Genomic DNA, 22,417 nt, shown 5'->3' on the forward strand with positions numbered 1-22,417 from the left:
GCAGTTTTGATATCTAAGGGGTTTGTAGTTTAAATATCTAAGGGGCTTGCAGTTTTGATATCTAAGGGGTTTGCAGTTTTGATATCTAAGGGGTTTGCAGTTTTGATATATAAGGGGTTTGCAGTTTTGATATCTAAGGGGTTTGCAGTTTTGATATCTAAGGGGTTTGTAGTTTAAATATCTAAGGGGCTTGCAGTTTTGATATCTAAGGGGTTTGCAGTTTTGATATCTAAGGGGTTTGCAGTTTTGATATATAAGGGTTTTGCAGTTTTGATATATAAGGGGTTTGCAGTTTTGATATCTAAGGGGTTTGTAGTTTACATATCTAAGGGGTTTGTAGTTTACATATCTAAGGGGTTTGCAGTTTTGATATCTAAGGGGTTTGCAGTTTTGATATCTAAGGGGTTTGCAGTTTTGATATCTAAGGGTTTTGCAGTGTTGATATCTAAGGGTTTTGTAGTTTTGATATCTAAGGGGTTTCTTTGTGAGCCTCTGTGCAGACACAGCTGGTATGTGTGCTCTTATTACACCAGGTGCTTTTAGAACTAGTTGAGGTTTTTATGTACTGCTGTAGCAGTATAGTAGCTCCTTCCTTCTTTCAATGTTCTTGCACTGAATAAATAGCCTTTCCCCAGAGTTATGTGTTTTGCAAAGTGGAATCTGTGTTTTGACATACCTCCCAACTGTCCCGTTTTTCATGTGACAGTCTCGATTTTGACAGCTCAACCCACAGTCCCAGATTGTTACTGAAATGTCCCGACTTTTTCTTTGATCTCCTGCACAGAACAGCTAGATACAACGTTTCTAACTTAATTGGCTTTTGGCAGAGAGCAAATCCATTGGAAACCGGCACAATGAGGCTGTTACGAGCTGTCACATTTGGCACCCTATATCCAGAACCCAAGCTAAGCTCCCTGGTTTTGGCTCTCACTTCTTCCTTTAACCGATGCCTTTCACCTCGGGAGGAGCCCTCGGCTTATCGGATGCCGCCAGGTCTTAAAAGAGAGAGGAGCAAAGCTAATGGTTCTGGATGAGCAAAGGGGCACGATCATCTCACCAGGATACTGGAATATAAGAACACCTCAGGAGGGCAGGCCAGATAACACAGAGTGGAGCAGGCAGGCCGGGCCAACCCAAGCAGAGTAGAATTGTCAGACAGGCCGGAATCAGGATTGGAGAGCGTAGAGTAATTGGTGGACAGGCAGAGGTCAGATTGGAGAGTTCGGAGTTAACAGGCAGGCAAGGGTCAGGATTGGAGAGATCAGAGTAGTCACAGCAGGCAAAGGTCAATACACAGAGAATCGACTGGAATCACGAAGATTGAGGCACCCAGGAACAATCAAATAGAATCTAACAGGGGGCAATCTGCTAGAGACTGAATTCCCCTTTTAAAGATTTCAATCTCGCGCCACTGCGCGATGACGTCATCATGCTGCCAGTGAATCAGGAAGCGCACTGTCGCGCACGCCATAGGGAAACCGGACTTAGAGGAAGAAGGATGCATGCGGTGGGCGTCCCCGTCGGAGGCATGGCGGGAGCCCCCGCATGCCCAGGAGAGAGCCACTGGACCACCAGGGTAAGTGTCAACCACTAGACCACCAGGGTTCCTTACACAAGCAGTATAAACCCGGCATGTTTATTGGTGCAAGTGATGTAACATTTCGGGGCATGTCTGATGAAGGGGCATGCCCCAAAATGTTACATCACTAACACCAATGAACATGCAGGGTTTATCACGCTTATAACAGCCTTGTTGTGCCGGTTTCCAATCAACTTGCTACTAATTGGAGTGCCGATCCCTCAGGAGACATTGAGCACCGTGGCGGAAATCAGTTCCAAAGGCCAGGGTGTGCTGGTGTGTTTCTTTACCTTTTGGCAGAGAGCCCAGAATACGTGGCAGGTGCACTTAGATACTTTTGTAAAAATTTAAAATAAGCAAAGAAACAATTGTAACAATTTAAGATAATCAGGTCTCTTGGGGAAACTCTGACTTGCAGCTTAAAGGGCAATTCACCTTCATTAGCAAAACTGTAATAACACATAAAACCTGAACCCTAAAACACACAGACAACTAAATGTGGAATTTCACTGCGAATTCACTGCGAAAAAAATTGCTCATCACTAGTAGCCAATGCACTGCTGCAGCTAAAGAGTGTGTCAGCAGCACATTCCACTACATAGAAAGAATCAGACAGAGACAGAATTGTCATTGAATGTCAGTTCTGATTGAAATTTACCACATATATGCAAGACATGTGATGAGCCATAAGGAAATATTTTCAGCTCAGTATTGTGTAATCAGGGTCGGACTGGACCATTTGGGCCCCACCGAGTTCCATATCTCCGGGGACCCCCCTAAGCGTGCGTGTTACGCATGAACGCATGCATGAATGCCGCCGTACATGTGCAGATGCCAGTGTGTGTGCACCGGCACCGCAATTTTTCCCGCCATCCCGCCGGCCCAGTCTGACCCTGTGTGAAATGCCACTTTGTTTGTACAATTCTGGTAAGTGGTTTGGCTGATAACATTGACAGATGCCCCTGTATCAATAAGAGCTTCTACAAGGTTGCCATTTATTAGAATTATCTGCTTTGGATTAGCAATTGCATGACCATGACAAGAATCTGCAACCACTGGTAAAACTGTGCTTACTCTTTTCCTGGAGATGCTTCCTGGAGATCTATGATCTACATACCTTTGCAAAATGATTGTTTTCCACATATGGAAGATTACCCCTTTTGCTGGACAGTTTTCCTGGTGGGGATAAGGGCCACCACGATTGTAGCAGGTTGCAGCAGATTTATGGGCTTGATGTGGTTTTGGTGTGATATTAGTTAAAGAGAATGACTGATCTGGAATATTGTCAGTTTGCTCAATCATTTTAGCTTGTTTCTCTGCAGCATCGTTAATGCGAGCAGTCTCTAGTAATTTAGACAAAGTAATAGTGGGGTCTCTGAGTGCCTGTTGTCTCAGCTTAGTTCAAGTGCACCCATGTATAAGCTGCATGCGAATTTCTTGTCCACATCTGCAAATTCCCATGAGACAGCAAGAAGTCTTAATCTCACATGTTACTCATCAGTGCTTTCATTTGGTGACTGTTTTGAAACTTGAAAGTCTCAAAAACTGGATTTTTATGCGGAGAAAAGTAGTTTGTTAGGGCTGTTTTGTATAATTCATAGTCATGGTCACCTCCTGTGCCAGGCAAAGTTATAAATATATCATATACCTGCTCCCCTGCATAATGTAATAGCATGGCTTTCTTTCTGGTATTGTCAGTAATGTTCATGGCTTGGAGAAATATTTTAAAAGGCTTTAGCCACTTATTCCAGAGTGTTCCTAGGTTTGCTTGGGACTGGTGCACATCAAAACAGGGAAAGTTAGGCAGGCTGGCCATGCTGTGTGCTGGAATGCTGATAGTACTGTGGATTGCGAGTTGTTTTACTGTGATACCTGCAGATGGTATGAATCCTTGTCGCCATACCTCCCAATAGTCCTAGATTGCTGCTGAAATGTCCTGACTTTCTCTTTGATCTCCTGCACTGAACAGCCAGAAAAAGATACAATGGGGTAAATTTATCAAAGAGTGAAGTTCCGCCACTAGAGTGAAATTCCACAGCTCTCAATTAATTTCTATGGGATTTTGAAAGGCGTATTTATCAATGGGTGAAAGTGAAAGTTCACCCTTTGATAAATACGCCTATAAAAATCCCATAGAAATGAATGGAGAGTGGCAGAATTTCACTCTAGTGGCGGAACAATTCAATGTATTTTGTTCTAGCTAAAGAATAACAACAGATTTAATGGTGGGATATTAGCCTTAATCAGTGAAGAATACTAAAAATAAATACTTCCTATGTTCATATCACTAAAATGAAAAATTGATATTGCATACATTGAGGGGGTTATTTATTAAAGTCCGAATACCAAAAACGGGGGGAAAAAAAGCATGTTTTTTTTACTCTAAAATCATAATTTTCAGTGGACCTGCCAAGGTTGTATATAAGTCAATGGGAGAGGTCCCTATCCTGTTTTGAAGTTTTTGTGGACTTTTTCTGCCAAAAAAACCCAAAAATTAAGGTTTTTTGGAAAAAAGGCTGGAAAAAAATAGCGATTTGGGAAAAAACTTGACAAAAATCACACAAATCAGATTTTTGCTTGTTTTGATCAAATTTGTCCCCTAAACAATTAAATCATGCTTTTTTAATAAATAAGGGCAAATCATGGCTTCTACTTTGCTCAGACTTTTTTAATTTAAAAATTCAGATTTTGATAAATAAGGCCCTGAAAGTCTAGAACAGTCAGAAATTTAACTATAGCTGTACCTGCAATGCTGTTTTTTTCATGCAATTTATCTCTCATGCCCAGGCCCGGACTGGCAATCTGTGGGTTCTGGCAAATGCCAGAGGGGCTGCTATAAGGTGCCATAGAAAGTCACTATTTAGTGGGCTGGTGTGGGCTGTTTGGGCCTCTATGTGGGCTGATTGGGCCTCTATGTACCTGAAATGCCAGGGCCTATTTTTTTATTCTCAGTCCGGACCTGCTCATGCCCCTTGTGTCTGTTACTGTTTTGACTGGGTTTTTCTTATTAAACAGACCTGGGAAGGGTCTGGTCTCTCCAGAAATACAAGTCTGGGTTTGGGTAGCATTGAGATGATGTGGCCTAACTGAATGTGGCCATTTTACTTCTGACTTGTAGCTGATATATTGCTTAAGTATTGTATGTTTTAATTCCTTTACCTGCAGGCTGTGGTTTATCATATAACAGTGTTACCAGCCGAATATCAGGAGGATCCATTGCTTCATACGGAAACTGGCCCTGGCAAGTGAATCTACAGCACAGAAAAGGAGATTTTTGTGGCGGGTCAATCATTTCTCCACGGTGGATAGTAACTGCAGCTCACTGTGTAGATGGGTAAGGTTTTATTATTTGCAAACACAAATGTTGATGTGGCATTACACTGCAAACTGCTTGTCCAGTAATATAAAACTGGACAAGCAAATGTAATAAACTCCATTACCTATCATGGCTAACACCTCATTAATATAGCAATAAGCACACCTATAGCATTAGGGCATAATCATATTTATTCCATATTTATTTCCAAATAGATTATAGGCTTTTGGGACTTCAGCTGCAGTCCTGCAGAGGTCCATTCAGAAGGACCCGCTGAACCTTAACCTGCCCCACATCTGCAATCCACCACTACCCAGAATCACTACCCAATGTGGACTGTATACAGTTAACTTACTTTCTAACCCAGGAACCTGCAAAAGTGTCACAACTCTGGAGCTGATTCAGCAGGACAGGCACAGAAAATTCAATAAATGTTTAAATATATATATATATATATATATATATATATATATATATATATATATATATATATATATATATATATATATATATATATATACCAACCCCACAATCTACAGCCTTACACATTTTATGCCCAAATGGCACTTAGTCAAAGGCAATGAAAAGCTCCAGTCATGTACAACATTTAGAAACATAAAACCCCACCCCTTCAATCAAGGATTAGCCAATTGCTGAACATTTCATCAGTACTGGCTCTTCCCCTATCTTATACTTATACACAGGGCTGCCATCAAAAAAATCGGGGCCCCATACTACAACATTTTCTGGGACTCTACCACCCACCCACAGGTCCGCCCACACCACAGTGAAAACAAAAAGACATTGATGGTCAAAGTCCCCACATGTTATTAAAAAATGGTGGTCAGGTCCCCCCGTAAAACTACTATTGGTGGTCAGAGCCCCCATTAAAAAAACTATTGGTGACTAGGAACCCCTGACATGTTCATATAAAAAATATGGCCAACCCTCCCCCCCAGTTTTTTTTTATAAACTTGGTGGTGGCCAGGGTCCCCCCACATGTCAAAAAAAATATTGGTGGAAAGGGCCCACTCACATATTTATGTAAAAAAAATTGTGGCCCCCAGAAGTTTTCAAAAAATTGGTGGCCTAGGTTCCCTCCATACAATAACAGGGACCACAAAGGGGTTAACTTTAGGGGGCTCTGCCATGTGCACTTACTTGATTAGCAGGGCCCCCCCTACTGTCAGTGAGCTGCCAACTACGGAAAGGAGGACAGGAGCACAGGTGGCTGCATTCTCTTCCCTTATTTGTCACAGAGGTTTAAGTCCCAGTAAAGTCACAGGGGGATTGGATGAGCTGGAGGGGAAGTTCAAATCTCAAATATCCAATCCCTAAGCAGCTCAACCGGGACTTAAACATCTGTGACCAATAAGGGAAGAGAATGCTGTTACAGGAGTTATGAATCAGTCATCTGTGATCCCGCCCACCCTTCATAAGTCTGCAGCTCACTGAAAGCTGGTGGGGGGGGGCTGGCTAATCAAGTAAGTGCAGCACAGCCAAGCCCCTCTTAAGATCTAAAACCCTCCAAGCCTGGGACAACACTCCCCCTTCCCCGATGGCAGCCGTGCTTATACATATACACGGTGCCAATGGAATTATTTCTAATTTCTATACATTCTGCAGGGTTGTTTCTCTGTGAAAGTGACACAATCATAATGCTGCCTTATACATAGATGTAACAATATATGCAAATTGCTTTTTATACCCATATGGTTATGCATTGTAAAAATCTTACAGTAAATACCCATATAAAAGACAGCATTAAGTAATACATACAGTGCATACATGAATCCAAATATACATTTAAAAAAAGCTGAAGTCAGAGCCCAAATCAACTATGTAAATTACTTAAAGGATTGTTCAGTGTAAAAATACAAACTGGGTAAATAGATAGGCTGTGCAAAATAAAAAATATATCTAATATAGTTAGTTAGGCAAAAATGTAATGTATAAAGGCTGGAGTGACTGGATGTGTAACATAATAGCCAGAACACTACTTCCTGCTTCTCAGCTTTATTACTTTCCACTGATTGATTACCAGGCAGTAACCAATCAGAGACTTGAGGGGGAGCCACATGAGTCATAACTGTTGCTTTTGAATCTGAGCTGAATGCTGAGGATCCATTACAAACTCACTGAATAGTTATGTCCCATGTGGCCCCCCTTATAGTCACTGACTAACTCAGAGTTAGAGAGCTGAAAAGCAGGAAGTCGTGTTATGTTAGACAAACAGTTACTCTAGCTGCTTACATTTTTGGCTAACTAACTATTAGAAACATTTTCTATTTTGCACAGCCTATCTATTTACCCAGTTTTTATTTTTATACTGAACTTTTCCTTTAAGCATATAGAATATATATAAATGTTTATATACAATACTTAAATATATAATTCTAATTTGTATAACAAGTAACATCAAATATACAATTCAAACCTAGTGGTATACTAGTGTGTAAAAAATCCAGTAGTAAACTGGCTAGATCTCCCCTTCTTATACCTAGTGCAAGGCACCAAAAGCCACATGAAAATTGGCTCACGTTGCTTTTAGTGCATTCAGCAAAATGCTTAGTTACATTGATTTTGCCCCTATACTGTGGATTCTTAATATGGCTCAGATGTTCCCTCGTGTTCACACCTATTAAACAAATGATCAAATAAATAACAACTGGACTATTGCATTGATATAGGATTTAATTTGGTAAATTTATTTCAAAGCCATTGACCTGAATACCTTAGAGACTTAGAGACTGTTCAGATGATTTACAAGTAATACATTTTAACTATCACATTTATAACAACCCACAGCATTAAGAAACTGATCTTTACCTTCTGATGTACTACGGTACATACTTAGAGACAAAGCATCACCTAAAGTGTATGCTCTCCTGGGAACACCCCCTAATGACCATTTTCAGACAATTAAAGAAATACTTATTAGAATACAGAATGGGCAAAAATCTCTTGACTATGCCTATTATCTTATGAAACTGTTTGCTATAGCTGGCGATTAAAGAAACTTATTTAAAAAGCTAGAAATGTTGAAAAATTGAATATCTGTTGAGCGGTTCCTCCTTAATTGAAGGAACTGTCCAACTGGTATACCCAGTTTAAGATTTTTTGCATGACACGTATGTGCTTGTAACTAAGTATTGTCACTACACTGTTTCCAAAACATTGTAGTGTTAATTTATCCATCCTGTATACACAGTAAATCATCTATATACCGTAAATAAAAAAAAAAAAATGTTTTCTCATATCTGCAGAGATGTGGGTCTCCTCCAACCAATCCATATACAGGTTGGTGAAGGAGGGGGCAAATTTGCCCCCATTGCCATCCCACATCTCTAAGAGACAAATTAAAAAATTAAATAATTATTTTCTAACAAGAATTTAGTTGCTGTTAATAAAAATTGAATACATTCCTACATTACATTAGGTAGGTGATAGAAGGTGGGGTCACTACTGTCTTGGGAATCAGGTAATCCTTTATAACTATATCTATCAGACCTTCCTGTACTGCATTATCAACCAGAGAATTATCACATATTCATTTATAGAATTATTCTTCAGGACAATATAGACCTGCCTGTCACTCAACTTTCTCAGAGCCTCCTCTCTATATGTTTCTGAATCCAACACCACTACTAAGCCTCCTTTGTCTGTATTTTTTATTATGATGGACCCATCTTGCTCTAATTCTAGTAGTGCTCTCTTTTCTTCTCAAGTCAAAGTTTTCTTTTCTTTAACCTCACTATTTAATTCCCACAGAGCCTCTTCCTCTATTTGCTGAAAATGATATAAAAGGGGACCCCTATGTTGTGTTGGATAAAAATTGCTTTTATTTTTAAATTTGGCAGTATCTATATCTTTTTATTGCTTTGGTCTAATGATCTCAATTCTCTTTTGTTACCTAGATGGTTATTTGCACTTTGTGAGAAGTATTTTTTAAAACTATTTTCCTTACTAATCTATTGACATCAATAATGGTTTCAAACATATTAAAATCCCTACTTGGTGAGAAAGACAGTCCTTTACTCAAAAATTACACATTACAAAAAACAAGTAACAAAAGAGATTTGAGATCATTAGACCAGAGCAAGAAAGGATTATTTTACGTTTGTGGCAAAGATATATGATAATGAGTTGAATTTTAAATTTACTAGGCAAAACAATAAAAAGAAGATAAATTTTATTGACATCAACATTTCAGTAATTGATCAATTAACAAACACTACATTGCTTCGGAAGGAGTGTAGTGGCAATACTTTGTTATATGCACGTTTCTGTCATCCAAAAAAATTCACTATCGTGAAAATAAATGAATGAAAATTCATCAAATTCATCTTCACTATTCCTCTCGGAATCAGTTTTTCTTCATTCTACCTTGAGAACATGCATGTTGGGTGTCAGTCATTGACAGTTAGATCCAATATATCTTGTAGGGGGGCTCCTTTTGCCTAGAAGATGTATTAGAGCTCACTCTATTAAAATCACCAGACAACATGTCTCTCTACATGCAGAATTTGTGCAAAAGGCAGTTATTTTGTTAGATTTTGTTTGTACTGGAATCAGTTATTTGAGTGAGCTCTAATTCATCTTCTAGGAAAGGAAGCCCCCCTATAAGATATATTGGATCTAACTGTCAATAAACTTCTGATACCCATGCTGAGAGGGATAGTGAAGATAAACTTGATTATTTCAGAAATGATACAGAATATTTTATTGATTGTATTTTGAAAGTTTCTTATTTCAGTATGCCAAAGCTTATATTAAATGTTCATTTTCGCCATATGAAAACACCAGTTGGGTAGTTCCTCCAATTAAGAATTAACAGATATTGAATTTTTCAAACATACACAGGCTATGAGGAGGAAGTTTGAGGAACAAGGTTTTGGTCAAGGAACTATTGATAGAGCTTTCCAAAGGGCAATCAGGGTTAGGAGAGGTACATTATTAGTAGTGATGGACAAATTTATTCACCAGGCGCGAATTTGTGGCGAAAATTCGCGTCAAAAACGGGCGCCGGCGTCAAAAAAATGGGCGCCGGCGTCAAAAAAATGGGCGCCGGCGTCAAAAAAATGGGCGCCGGCGTCAGAAACGGGCACCGGCGTCAAAAACGAGAAGCCGGTGCCGTTTTGAGAATTAAACGGCGAAGCGAAACGCCGCAAATTCGCCCATCACTAATTATTAGCTGCCATTAATGCATCCAAAATTAAAAGAACAAATTTCTCTCATCACCAGCTATAGCAAACAGTTTCATAAGATTTTTGCCCATTCTGTAGTCTGTCGTGGGTTGTTATAAATATTGTAGCAAAAATGTATTACTTAAATAAACATGTCTCTAACCTATCAAACATATTAAAGTCTGTAAGGAGCTCAGGTCAACGGTTTCAAAGAGAAATAATCAAATTAACTCCAGCAAGATACCTGACATGGTGCTGGGATTCAACATTCTGATTGATCAGTCAGTATAATTCTTATTGCTAAATTTTCTTGCATCTATAATTATGTATTTTGGTAACTTCTACTGAAAACTTTGGGGGCTGTGGGATGGATTTACAAATACAGTTGGGTTTGCAACCATTTTAACAGGGATGTAAACCGAGCCATAACGCCATCCCACAGCACCCCTAATATTATTAAGGTTAAGGCGTGCTGGAAGCTGTTTGAGTGCTTAGGAATGCTCAACTTCTTTGATTGAGATTCTACTTATGATATTCTTGCAGTTCTCTCAGGATGTACTGTAGTGGATACATTGTTCTCTATGGATTTTCACCATTGGAGAAAATGTGGAAGAGTATAAGACAAGAGCTGAGATAAAGACATCAAATAAACCAGACCAAACCAGATACAATATAGTTAGGATATTAATGATTTTGTTAGAATCTTAAACCTGAACTCAATGCAGAAAATGAGGGGACATTCTTAGGTTTATAATGCTGAGAATTGCTCCCTTGTGTTTTCACTAATGTACAGTATTTCATTAGAAAATGTTGGGTTAAATGAGAAGGAACCATAGTTAAATTAAATTGGGTTGAAAAAAGACAAAGTCCATCAAGTTCAACCCCTCCAAATGAAAACACAGCATCCATACATACACCCCTCTCTACTTTTAATTAAATTCTATATACCCATATCTATACTAACTATAGAGCTTAGTATCACAATAGCCTTTGATATTATGTCTGTCCAAAAAATCATCCAAGCCACTCTTAAAGGCTAAAAGTAAGTAAGCTTTATCAGAAAGGTCTATATAAATACACCAGTAACCCCTCAAAGTAATACTGATCTGAGTCCTCTGTCAAAAGAAACACCACATTTCTTTCCTTCTATTGTGTACTCATGGGCTTCTGTATCAGACTTCCTGTTTTCAGCTTAATCCTCCAGGGCTAGGGCTTGAGCATGCTTAGTTTGCTCCTCTCCCCCTCCCTCCTCCCCACCCTGCTGTAATCTGAGCCCAGAGCTATGAGTGAGCAGGGAGAGACTCAGGCAGGAAGTGATGTCACACCAAGTGAATATGGCAGCTGCTATCCTTAACAAACAGAGAGAGCTTCTAGAGCCATTTACTCAGGTATGGTAAAGCATTCCGCAGAATAGCTAGTGTTATAGCTTGCACTATTGTGCAAGCTATAACAATAAATAAACTGCTTCGGTACCTTTCCTTCTCCTTTAAGACAGAAAATGGACATCCATTTTGAAACAAATAGCGATCATTTAGTGTACTCAAATAGTGACTACATAATTTGAATGGGATATGCTCATAGTGAGGGCACCTAAAACATTGCCAGCTATCGGCCCGGAGGTTCTCGTTGATATATAATTAATATTTTAGTAATCTCAAAGCCTTTGAGAATTGGATGGATTTTTAACTGAAATGTGTGTGTCTTTGATACACATTTTGCAATATGAGAATCATAAAATGTCCTGTTTTTCTTGTAGATCTAATTCATATGCTTCAGACTGGAGGGTATTTGCTGGGACACTGACCCTGCCAAGTTACAGTGACACCAGTGGCCATTTGGTGCAAGCAATATATACACACCCTGGTTATAAGTCTTATGATAATGATATTGCCCTAATGAAACTCCAAGATGAAATATCATATAATTGTAAGTTTTATCTGTATTGAAATAAAATGGGCAGAATCCAAGCTCTAACAGTTCAGAATATTTAGGGATGGAGGCAAGAGGAAAGTGTTGGAAGGATTACTGCCTGCTCTGCTCTCATTTCCATACAGAAATAGGGATTGGTAAGCACTAGATGGCTTATATATGTGGATAGAGATAAGGGGAAAGTGTTGGAAGGTATTCATGTGGAATGAGATGGGGATGCACATGGGGACGATGCTCTTGTTTGCCTTTGAACTTTGCTTGCAGTATTCATGTGAAATAAACTGAATTAAAGATATTTGGGACATTTTTCCTGACATTTTTTGGTAATCCAAAAATTTAGGGCTGAAATGCCAAACATTTCCCTCACTGGCTGCAAGGTCACACACCTAAAAATTCAAGTAGCATCTGCTAGATTTTTAGCTATGATTTCCTGCCAAGTTCTATTGTTTTCAAATGCAGGTGATTGGGGTTATGCATGTTTAAATCCTTTAAAATACCTGCTAGACAAACTGCTAAAACACTCCTCATCTGTCATTTCTTAAAGAAACCCAAAAGTATCTAAAGCTGACAAGATTTACTCTGTAACTGCATTCTAAAGTTGCATGAAGCTGACTCAACACATTTATTTTTGGTTTATGTTAGTAATGTATACCTCTCTGAAATGTACCATTTATTGCCTGGAATTCTTTTTTACAAAAATATTTTTTTTCAACAAATTTGTAAATGTGACTAGATACTGGCTGCATAGCTATATAGCTGTGTAATTTTGGCATTGCTTAGCAGAATAAGAAAATGCAAACCATACAATATTATCTTATTTTTTGCAGATAACACTCAGCCGGTGTGCTTACCCAACTCAGGAATGATCTGGGAAACTGGTACCACATGTTGGATATCTGGCTGGGGTAAGACCTCTGAAACAGGTAAGGAAAATAAGTAGCATTACCTAAAGCAACTTGAAAGTTGTCATTTTGTTATATTATGCTATTTTTTTTTTTTTTGTTTTTTTTTTTTGCTTTTTTGTTGTTTAAGATATGTATGTAACATTCCATGCTCCCGCCACTAGGTGGAACTTCACTTATTGTGTGAAATAGTAACATGTGTCTGTAATTTTGTGATTGGTCACAGCCCCTATATAACAGATGCACAGGGGTGTGTCATTTAGCCTATGAGTAAGTGCCCCTATAGGCACGAAACGCGTTAGGTCTTCATGTCCTAATAATTTTTTTACTTTTTACATTTGTTTCTTTATTTTTGGAGACCCTCACATCTTTTGGATACAATATTATGCTATGTCTAAATATATAACCTTAGCCTGACAGTCTTAGATTACTTCTTGTAATTAGTGATAAGTGAATTTGCTTTTTTTCACTTTGCTGAAAATTTGTGAAAGTGTGGAAAATGTCACAAAACTGAGAAATTTCACTGAAATGAATTGGAATGCTGCTATCCCATTGGTTGATATGGAGTTTAAGGGTGGATGACAATGACATCTGTGGATTTTTCTGTTACATCAGACACATTTACGTAAAACAGAATATACAAAGATACCTCTAAAACAACAGAGAAACACAGTCACTGTTGGGTACACAGCAAGGCTGCCAGCCCACCCATTACAACAGGCAATTATTACTATATAGTACACAGGAGCCATGAATATCCTGTAAATTATAAATCCTTATATCCTTATAAACGGTGCTCAGTGATGTCATTTCTGTCACATGACTCACTAAAACTTGTATATTATAATAAATAAAGTACCCCCTGTTGCAGAATTTGAGGATTTTAGAAGTTACCTCTGAGTTCCATGACCTGTATAAAATATGGTCATGAAACTCCTCTGTGACTTATATTTTACTTTATTCACTGTATATCGCTAGAAACATATGGGGGTCATTTATCAACACTGGGCAAATTTGCCCATGGGCAGTAACCCATGACAACCAATGAGATTGCTGCATCCATTGTCCTATTTGCAGATGGCTTCAAAAAGCTAATCACTGATTGGTTGTTATAGGTAACTGCCCATGGGCAAATTTGCCCAGTGTTGATAAATGAGCCCCATTATGTTTAGAACCTAAGAGCATATGATAAAATACATTAAATATCACTAAATAACAAACAGTCTTTTGCATTGTGATGAGAAACTCATAATCAGATAACAGTACTTTTCAGCCTGTGTATATTTCTCATGCGGCAGCCATTTTGTGATGCACCATGTGCTCTGCAGTGCTTCACTATAAACTTTAGCTCTCCTGCGGTACAAACTAAGTAAATATGCTGCATGGTACTCAATGACTATAGCAGAACATGCACAATTTCTTTTGACAGAGGACACAGAGCAGCATTACTTTGAGGGGCTACTGATGTATTTATATAGACCTTTCTGATAAAGCTTACTTTGTTTTAACCTTTCCTTCTCCTTTAAGAATAAGTAAGCCTCTTATTTTAAAATCTCTAAAAAAACTTTAAACAAACCCCTCCAAATGACATACCTCTGTTTCTATATTTAGAGGCAGACTTATGATTGCTCAAGCCTTCAGGCTCATGCAAACATTTTTCTGAGACCACATGTTCCTGAACGTACTCATTTTTTCTGCTCTGCTTTGACTTTTTGGTGAGCAGATTTTTTTTTCTACAAAGGGAGCTTTTGAAGAAAATTACAATTACAACATGCCAAATGTTTTCAAAAGCCTGCTTGGCGGAAAAACCCATTCTCTTAGTATGTGTAGTTTCAGGAACTCACGCATGGTTTCAGTAAATTGTTGCTTAAGCATCATAAAATCAGTCTTTTATTTGTATCCCCTTAGTCTGTAAAGCGCTGTGTGAAATGATGACACTGCAGTATGTAAATAATAATCAGCCCCTAAGGGTGGTGGCACACGCTAAGATTCCGGGGAGAGAAGTCGACCAGCGACAAATCTCCTTTTCTTCGGGCAACTAATCTCCTCAAAATGCTTCCCATCGGCTAGAATGTGAATCACCGGCTGGATGGAACTCGGATCACTTTGTTTTTCCAAAGTCGCCCGAAGTTTCTTCATGAAGCAACTTAAGGCGACTTCGGAAAAACGATTAGTCGCCCAGTGACAAATCTGCTCTTCTTTGGGCGACTAATCTCCCTGAATAGCCACATGTGCCACCACCCTAAAGGTGGCCATAGATGCAAAGATCCGCTCGTTTGGCGATGTTGCCAAACGAGCGGATCTTTCCCCGATATGCCATTAACAGCCATGGCTATATCGGGGGTAATCTGATTGTTCGGCCGTATGGCCGAACGATCAGATTACGATGTGCCATGAGCTCCGATGGGATCGGTCGGCTCAAAATCAAATCTGACCGATCGACCAAACGACCGATCTCTGCCGGGCGAAAGATGTCGGCACACGCCACACATGATCCGAAAATCGTACGAATCCTCGATTCGTGCGATCGGATCTGTGTGTCTATGGTCACCTTAAGTCTGATGTATTTTCTAACACAGAAGCTGAAAACTGCAGCTCAGATCAGTACTCTAGAAGAAAGCTCCACAACTTAATTATACTGAGCTTTCCTTTAGTGATGTGTGGGTTGACTTTTTCGGCTGACCCTTCAGCACCTGCACCTAACCCTAACCTGGTGTGCTTCCCTATTTATAGACCCACGCCCGACCCACTCTAATGTCACGGAAGGGGTGGGGCACAGCTGTGAGTGTAGAAAAAGCTCCCACTGGAGGCAAAAGTGGGGCACTGTAAGGTAATGGCCAGGGTGGGCACAGGGTAAAGTTCAGCCCAAACCCGCTGACAGCCCACAAACATTATGCAGAAGTTGGCTTGATCCCATCCGAGCCGCGGGTCCCACAGGCTTCGGGCCGGCTGCAACATCACTACTTTCCTTCTTGTTTGAATAATGGAATAACATTGGATGGTTTGCACCTATTTTTGGAGTTAATGCCTTATCCAGCTATCAAAAGTGAGCCTTTTGATTTTTAATTTCATTTATCTTCTATGTGTTTGTCAATTGCTAAGTTTACTGACTTTTTAATTCCAGGTAGCACTTCTATGTACCTAAAATATGCAGAGGTACCTGTGCTTGACGCAAATGAATGTAATTACAATTACATACATAATGGGAGGATTACATCTTCAATGCTATGTGCTGGTTACCTTTCAGGATTCAGAGATACTTGCCAGGTAATTGCATTTTGTGTGTTTCCCAGTTTGCTATAAATATACATACAGTATTTATATTAATTGATTAGAGGCTTATCAAGGGGCATGCAAGAAAAGAGCTGCAACATCTTAATTCAGACCAACATTATGTAACATATTTTATTTTATTTTATTTGTAGAAATAATAATATTCTGATTTCCAGGTGGGGATGCTGAGAAGTGTGCTCTGATGCTGTAGAGTAAAGATTCCAAGATGTAGAACTGGTCCAACTAGAAAAGGGCATAGCTTAGCAGCATAATATTTATGTGGCAGCAATAAAGATAGGGAATAATAACATAGCAGCACAGTAATTTAAGTTGGAAAAAGACACACATCCAAAGTCCAACTATTTAAGTCTGTGTATAACCTGCCTAACTGCTAGTTGGTCCAGAGGAAGGCAAAAGCCACATTTGAAGCCTCTCCAATTTGCCTCAGAGGGGGAAAATTCCTTCCTGACTCCAAGATACAATGGGACCAGTCCCTGGATCAACTTGTACTATGAGCTATCTCCCATAACCCTGTATTCCCTCACTTACTAAACACCATCCAACCCCTTCTTATACCTATCTAATGTATCAGCCTGTACCACTGATTCAGGGAGACAATTCCACATCTTCACAGCTCTCACTGTAAAAAAAAATTATCAGGAACCTCCTTTCCTCTAATCGGAATGGGTGACCTTGTGTCAGCTGGAAGGACCTAGTGGTAAATAAAGCATTAGAGAGACTATTATATGATCCCCTTAAATTATACATAGTTATCTTATGGGTGGATAAAGAAGACAGAGGGGAGAAGAGGTGCTTAAGGGAGGTTATTTTTGCGGTGTCTACTGATTCTCTGCCTGATTCTTCTACTGGAAAATATAAAATAAAGTGTGCTTCTTTGCAAGCAATTCAAAAGTTAGTGCTTAGAATATTATTCTATATATGAATTTCTTACATGCTGGGGGACTGGGTCCCCCCCTAGGTTTCTGCCTCAACTCTCTAATAAATTAAGTTAAATACCTAGATACTGAAATAGTTTCTGCATTGTCTGATTTATATTTATAGGGAGATGATGGAGGACCTTTAGTAACCTACACAAACTCTCTGTGGTGGCTTGTTGGTGACACCAGCTGGGGATTCAGTTGTGGCCAAACCTATAAACCTGGTGTATATGGGAATATGACAGTGTTCTTGGAATGGATATATTTCCAAATGCGGGTAAGAAATATCACTGTACCTCACTGTGTGGTATTTAATTTAGTATTGCTACTATGATTTTATTATTACTATTGCATCATTTTGCTGGAGTTGATAACCTCCAATTTAGAAAGATCAGGTTACACTGACACAATTGGTTTAACCTTATGACATAAAAAAAATTTTTGGGAGCGGAATAAAAAATTGTCATTCAGATGATTTTGAATTTGATGTAAACTTTTTGACTTCCTGTGGCTTTAGTGACTTCCTCCAAATTTATTGCATTATTCAAACTTGCAAAGGAAGAACTAACTTTTGGTTGTCACTAGTGATGGGAGAATAAATTTGCCAGGCACGAAATTTGGACGCCCATCGGAAAAGTTACCAGCATCAAAGCTGTCGTGCATCAACAGTATTCGGACGCCCATTGACTTTAACACATCAAAATTGACGCAGGTGTCAAAATTGCCATTTTTGGGTGTTTCATGAATTTCACAGGAAATTTGCTAATTTTTTGGCAAAGCGGGACAAATTCACCCATCACTAGTGGTCACCCTATTCTTTTTACCACAGACACAACAGTAAAGATCTCAATAACATACCTGTTACACAGAGCAAATTGATAGCAAAACTAGACCTATTATTAGCAGGGGAAATTTGGACTTTTGCAAAAGTGGATTAAACTGAAATTGGAGTAAGAAATATAAAGAGTTCGGTAGTTAAACTTCCAGGTAATTAACACATCTGGACACATCGATAATGCTCAAACCCAGAAGATATGATTTATTGAAAGGTGCACCAAACTGCAGATAAGCAAAAAAGTAATCACACAGGTCCGGACAGTGGCTCGGCGCTCTTTAAACTGTGTTATACAATTTTATTTGATTCAATTTCATAGGTTACTACATCATATATTTAATTTTTGCATATTTCTAATTGTTTTTTTTATACAGACATTATCTCCGAGCCATAAAGAAATTAAAAAAAATTAAATTAAAAAATTTAAAAGAAATTTAAGAAATTGCAGACTTATAATATCCTTGAGAAACTGAGCTGTTTTCATTAACCGTATTTCAATGTCCATGATAGTTTGTGGCTTCTTGAAAAGAACCACATACCAAAGCAAACACTTTCTGTTCCTATTTTCCAAATTAAGGCAATATCACAATTCAGCAGTATTAAGGTTTAACTCTATAATAGCAAGCAGAAGCAGCTTGACCTGTCTTTGAGGCCTGTTGCTTATTTTTTGATCTTAACAAATATTATTTCAGTTAAATTTGAGTTATACAATAATTAAATTCACAAAAGTCTTAAAGGGGTTGTTCACCTTTAAATTAACTCTTAGGGGCAAATTCACTAAGATTCGTAGTTGCGCCAGGCGCAACTTCGCCGCACTTCGCCGCACTTCGCCACACTTCGCCAGGCGTAGTTTTGCCAGCGCTCCGCAAATTCACTAAAATCCGAAGTTGCGCACAGGGGTAGCGTAAGGTTGCGAAGTTGCGCTAGCGTTTATTCGCTAAGTGAAGCGAAGTTACGCTAGCGATGGTTAATTTGCATATGGCGCCAAATTCAAATTTCAATGGAGGAATACTATTAAATCCTTCGAATCGAATGATTCAAAGCATTTTAATCCATCGATCGAACAATTTTCCTTTGATCAAAAAAACCTAGGAAAGCCTATGGGGACCTTCCCCATAGGCTAACATTGGTGCTCGGTAGGTATTAGGTGGCAAAGTAGGTGGTCGAAGTTTTTTTTAAAGAGACAGTACTTTGACTATCGAATGGTCGAATAGTCGAACGATTTTCAGTTCGAATCGTTTGATTCGAAGTCGTAGTCGAAGGTCGAAGTAGCCAATTCGACAGTCGAAGTAGTCAAAAAAAACCTTTGAAATTCAAAGTATTTTTTACTGTAATCCTTCACTCGAGCTTAGTAAATGTGCCCCTAAATCAAATAATCTAGCTGTGCCATCTAAATACCAAAAATTTTACATCAGATTTCAGAAGAGGATGCTGATTATTAGCTATAAAAAGCCATAAATTTCAGTGCAATTATTGGCAAAACAGACAGGGCTTCAAAGCAGACTGACACTCGGACATATCATGCAATTTGAGTGTGACATTTAATTGTGTATTGCATTGGCACCATAAATTGCTTTGATGTTTTGCAGATATACAGTTAAACAATCCACAGGTGTGAAATCCCAGGACTGAGTCTGTTTCTCAGGCATAGAAGAGTAATAAAGTCACCAAGTGATGTGCAGCATGAACCATGTGACCCCCCTTTTCCTCATAAACCAGTGGTATAACACAGAATGAAGATCTAACTTTTTTCAAGTGCAGGAGCAAAAGATGAAGATGTACTGTCTTAATCCACACAATATGCTCTAGATAACTATAAGCACATAAAGTATGCTCAGTCTGGCCTTGATCTGGTCAAAATCTAATTTTGGCAGTCCAGGACTCGGTGCCAGGATAATCTTGTGTACAGTGCCCTGTACAATGAGTAGTACCATATAAGACATCAAGACACTTACTCAAGACTCACTTCAAGACCATATCCCATATGATCCCCCTTATATATCACCCATAATCTTATTGCTACCTTAAAATCAGACTGTGGAAGTACTGTATGTGTATCCTATTTGTTCTAACATAAAACAAAACATATTTTTATTTATTGTGACTTGTGTGTTTATTTTTATTGTATTATCAATGATATACTGTATTTATTGCTGTTTTGCCGTGCTGCAGTGTTACGTCTCATTCCAGTTACAGCAGTATATGCACAAGAAGTCTGTATTTTTGCCCCTCTCTGCATGGCTTTCCTCCCACACTCCAAAAACATACAGGCAGGTTAAAGGGATACTGTCATGGGAAAATTTTTTTTCAAAATGAATCAGTTAATAGTGCTGCTCCAGCAGAATTCTGCACTGAAATCCATTTCTCAAAAGAGCAAACAGATTTTTTTATATTCAATTTTGAAATCTGACATGGGGTTAGACATAATGTCAGTTTCCCAGCTGCCCCAAGTCATGTGACTTGTGCTCTGATAAACTTCAATCACTCTTTACTGCTGTACTGCAAATTGGAGTGATATCACCCCCTCCCCCCCCCAGCAGCCAAAGAAAAGAACAATGGGAAGGTAACCAGATAACAGCTCCCTAACACAAGATAACAGCTGCCTGGTAGATCTAAGAACAACACTCAATAGTAAAAACCCATGTCCCACTGAGACACATTCAGTTACATTGAGAAGGAAAAACAGCAGCCTGCCAGAAAGAATTTCTCTCCTAAAGTGCAGGCACAAGTCACATGACCCGGGGCAGCTGGGAAATTGACAATATGTCTAGCCCCATGTCAGATTTCAAAATTGAATATAAAAAAATCTGTTTGCTCTTTTGAGAAATGGATTACAGTGCAGAATTCTGCTGGAGCAGCACTATTAACTGACTCATTTTGGAATTTTTTTTTCCCAGGACACTATCCCTTTAAGGGAATGTAAACCCAGCTGTAAAACCACCGCACAGTGCCCCCTTCTTTCTTACAGAATTTGCAGAAAACCATGTTATAGATGAAAGAAATTGACATAATTATCTCTCTAAGAGCAAGATGCCTGAGATTCAACATTCTTATGTCATTTCTTTTGCATTCATAATGAAGTTTTTGAATAGTAGATTTTTTGTGCATCTATAATTGGTTTTCAGCAACTTCTATAGAAAACGATGGGGTGCTGTGGTTACTGGCTTTGGGGATTTGGCGAAAAGTTTAGGAAATGTTTTATTGTGCAATAAATAAGTTAATGCTTTAAGAATACAACCCTGCTGTAGACTACAACTCCCAGCATGCCTCAACCTTTATTGTATGTTCCATTATTCTGGGATTTGTAGTCCAGCAACAGCTGGAGCAGTGCAGTGCAGCAGGGTTTACTACCCCTTTAAAATCTGAGTAGATCAAGGAAAGTCATCTAATACATAAATTTATGGGTAATAATTAGTATTAGTACTATTGATTTGTTATGATTCACATTTCTTTTCAAACTATTTTATTTAGAATATTATTTTACTTGCGGAGAAAACTGGTCATATTTCTGTTGTCTATATAGTTTTGCATAAATTTGTGACTCGGTCTTGAATGTCATCCAAATAGTCCATGGATTTTTGGATTTCCTATCTGCTCTGTATATCCCTTAGAAAGCTGTCTTTGACTGTCTGCGTTATAAATTTGTGCTTTGTAAGCCGAAACCAATATTTGAAAAAGTAAAGCAAAAGAACCAAAGCCACTTTGGAGAAAATGTAATAAAATTCTCAAAGTACAAAACTTTGAGAATAAAAATGTGCTTGTCGCAATGAAATATTCTTCATTAAGCCTTTATTGCATTGCGAATCTCAATTGCGCATTGCGAACCTTTAGCACCTGCTCTGAAGTTTCATTAAATATTTTGTAGCAAAAAATGGCTTGCGATTGCAAATTTTTACTACATACACTTTTTACTATCGCAAACTATACAATTCGCAATCACTATCCTACTGTCACATGAGGGGCAAAGTGTTTGCAAAGGCAATATTTTTCATTTTTCGAACGTTCACATTGCGAACGCATTGTGATTGATTTTTTGGGTTAGGGACCAATATTACATTCCCCCCTATGTGCCTTTTGGCCAGGTCAACTTGGTGTTTGGGACTCCCAAGTCCATTGCACCCTTTGCAATTTTTTTTGCACTTTTTTTGCACTTGGCATAAAGCACTGCTCGGGCTCCTTCTCAAAGTTCTAGACTGATCAGGTTAGCGTAAGTCTGGTGTTAAGATAAAGAATGAAAATGAGGGAGAGCAGAATGGAGAATATATTATGTGTGATAATATGGCAGCAGCATTCTGTTCTGAAAATATAAATCCTTAAGTGAAATTCTATTCATTTTATTTAAAAGTAGTGGAAATAAAATCTAATCATTAACAGAATAAAATAAAAATTATAAATATGCTGTTGCGCCCTTTGGGGAGTAAATATTGCCAATTTAACAGGCAGATTTGCTCCAAGTTGA

At 38.6% G+C, this 22,417-nt stretch overlaps 1 protein-coding gene across 1 annotated transcript in view; it reads left to right on the top strand.

Annotated features, from left to right (window-relative positions):
- Positions 1 to 20,007, top strand: part of tmprss2.8.L (transmembrane serine protease 2 gene 8 L homeolog) — a 35,628-nt gene extending 15,621 nt beyond the window's left edge. Inside the window, exons 7-12 of the mRNA XM_041581163.1 lie at positions 4,745 to 4,913; positions 11,838 to 12,007; positions 12,838 to 12,933; positions 16,037 to 16,179; positions 17,248 to 17,400; positions 19,548 to 20,007. Coding sequence (XP_041437097.1) covers positions 4,745 to 4,913; positions 11,838 to 12,007; positions 12,838 to 12,933; positions 16,037 to 16,179; positions 17,248 to 17,400; positions 19,548 to 19,559 — 743 coding nt within the window. The 3' untranslated portion in view covers positions 19,560 to 20,007. The remainder of the gene's footprint in view (positions 1 to 4,744; positions 4,914 to 11,837; positions 12,008 to 12,837; positions 12,934 to 16,036; positions 16,180 to 17,247; positions 17,401 to 19,547) is intronic.
- Positions 20,008 to 22,417: the final 2,410 nt, after the last annotated feature.

This window comes from Xenopus laevis, chromosome 2L (genome assembly GCF_017654675.1).
Source record: "Xenopus laevis strain J_2021 chromosome 2L, Xenopus_laevis_v10.1, whole genome shotgun sequence".
Lineage (NCBI taxonomy): Eukaryota > Metazoa > Chordata > Amphibia > Anura > Pipidae > Xenopus > Xenopus laevis.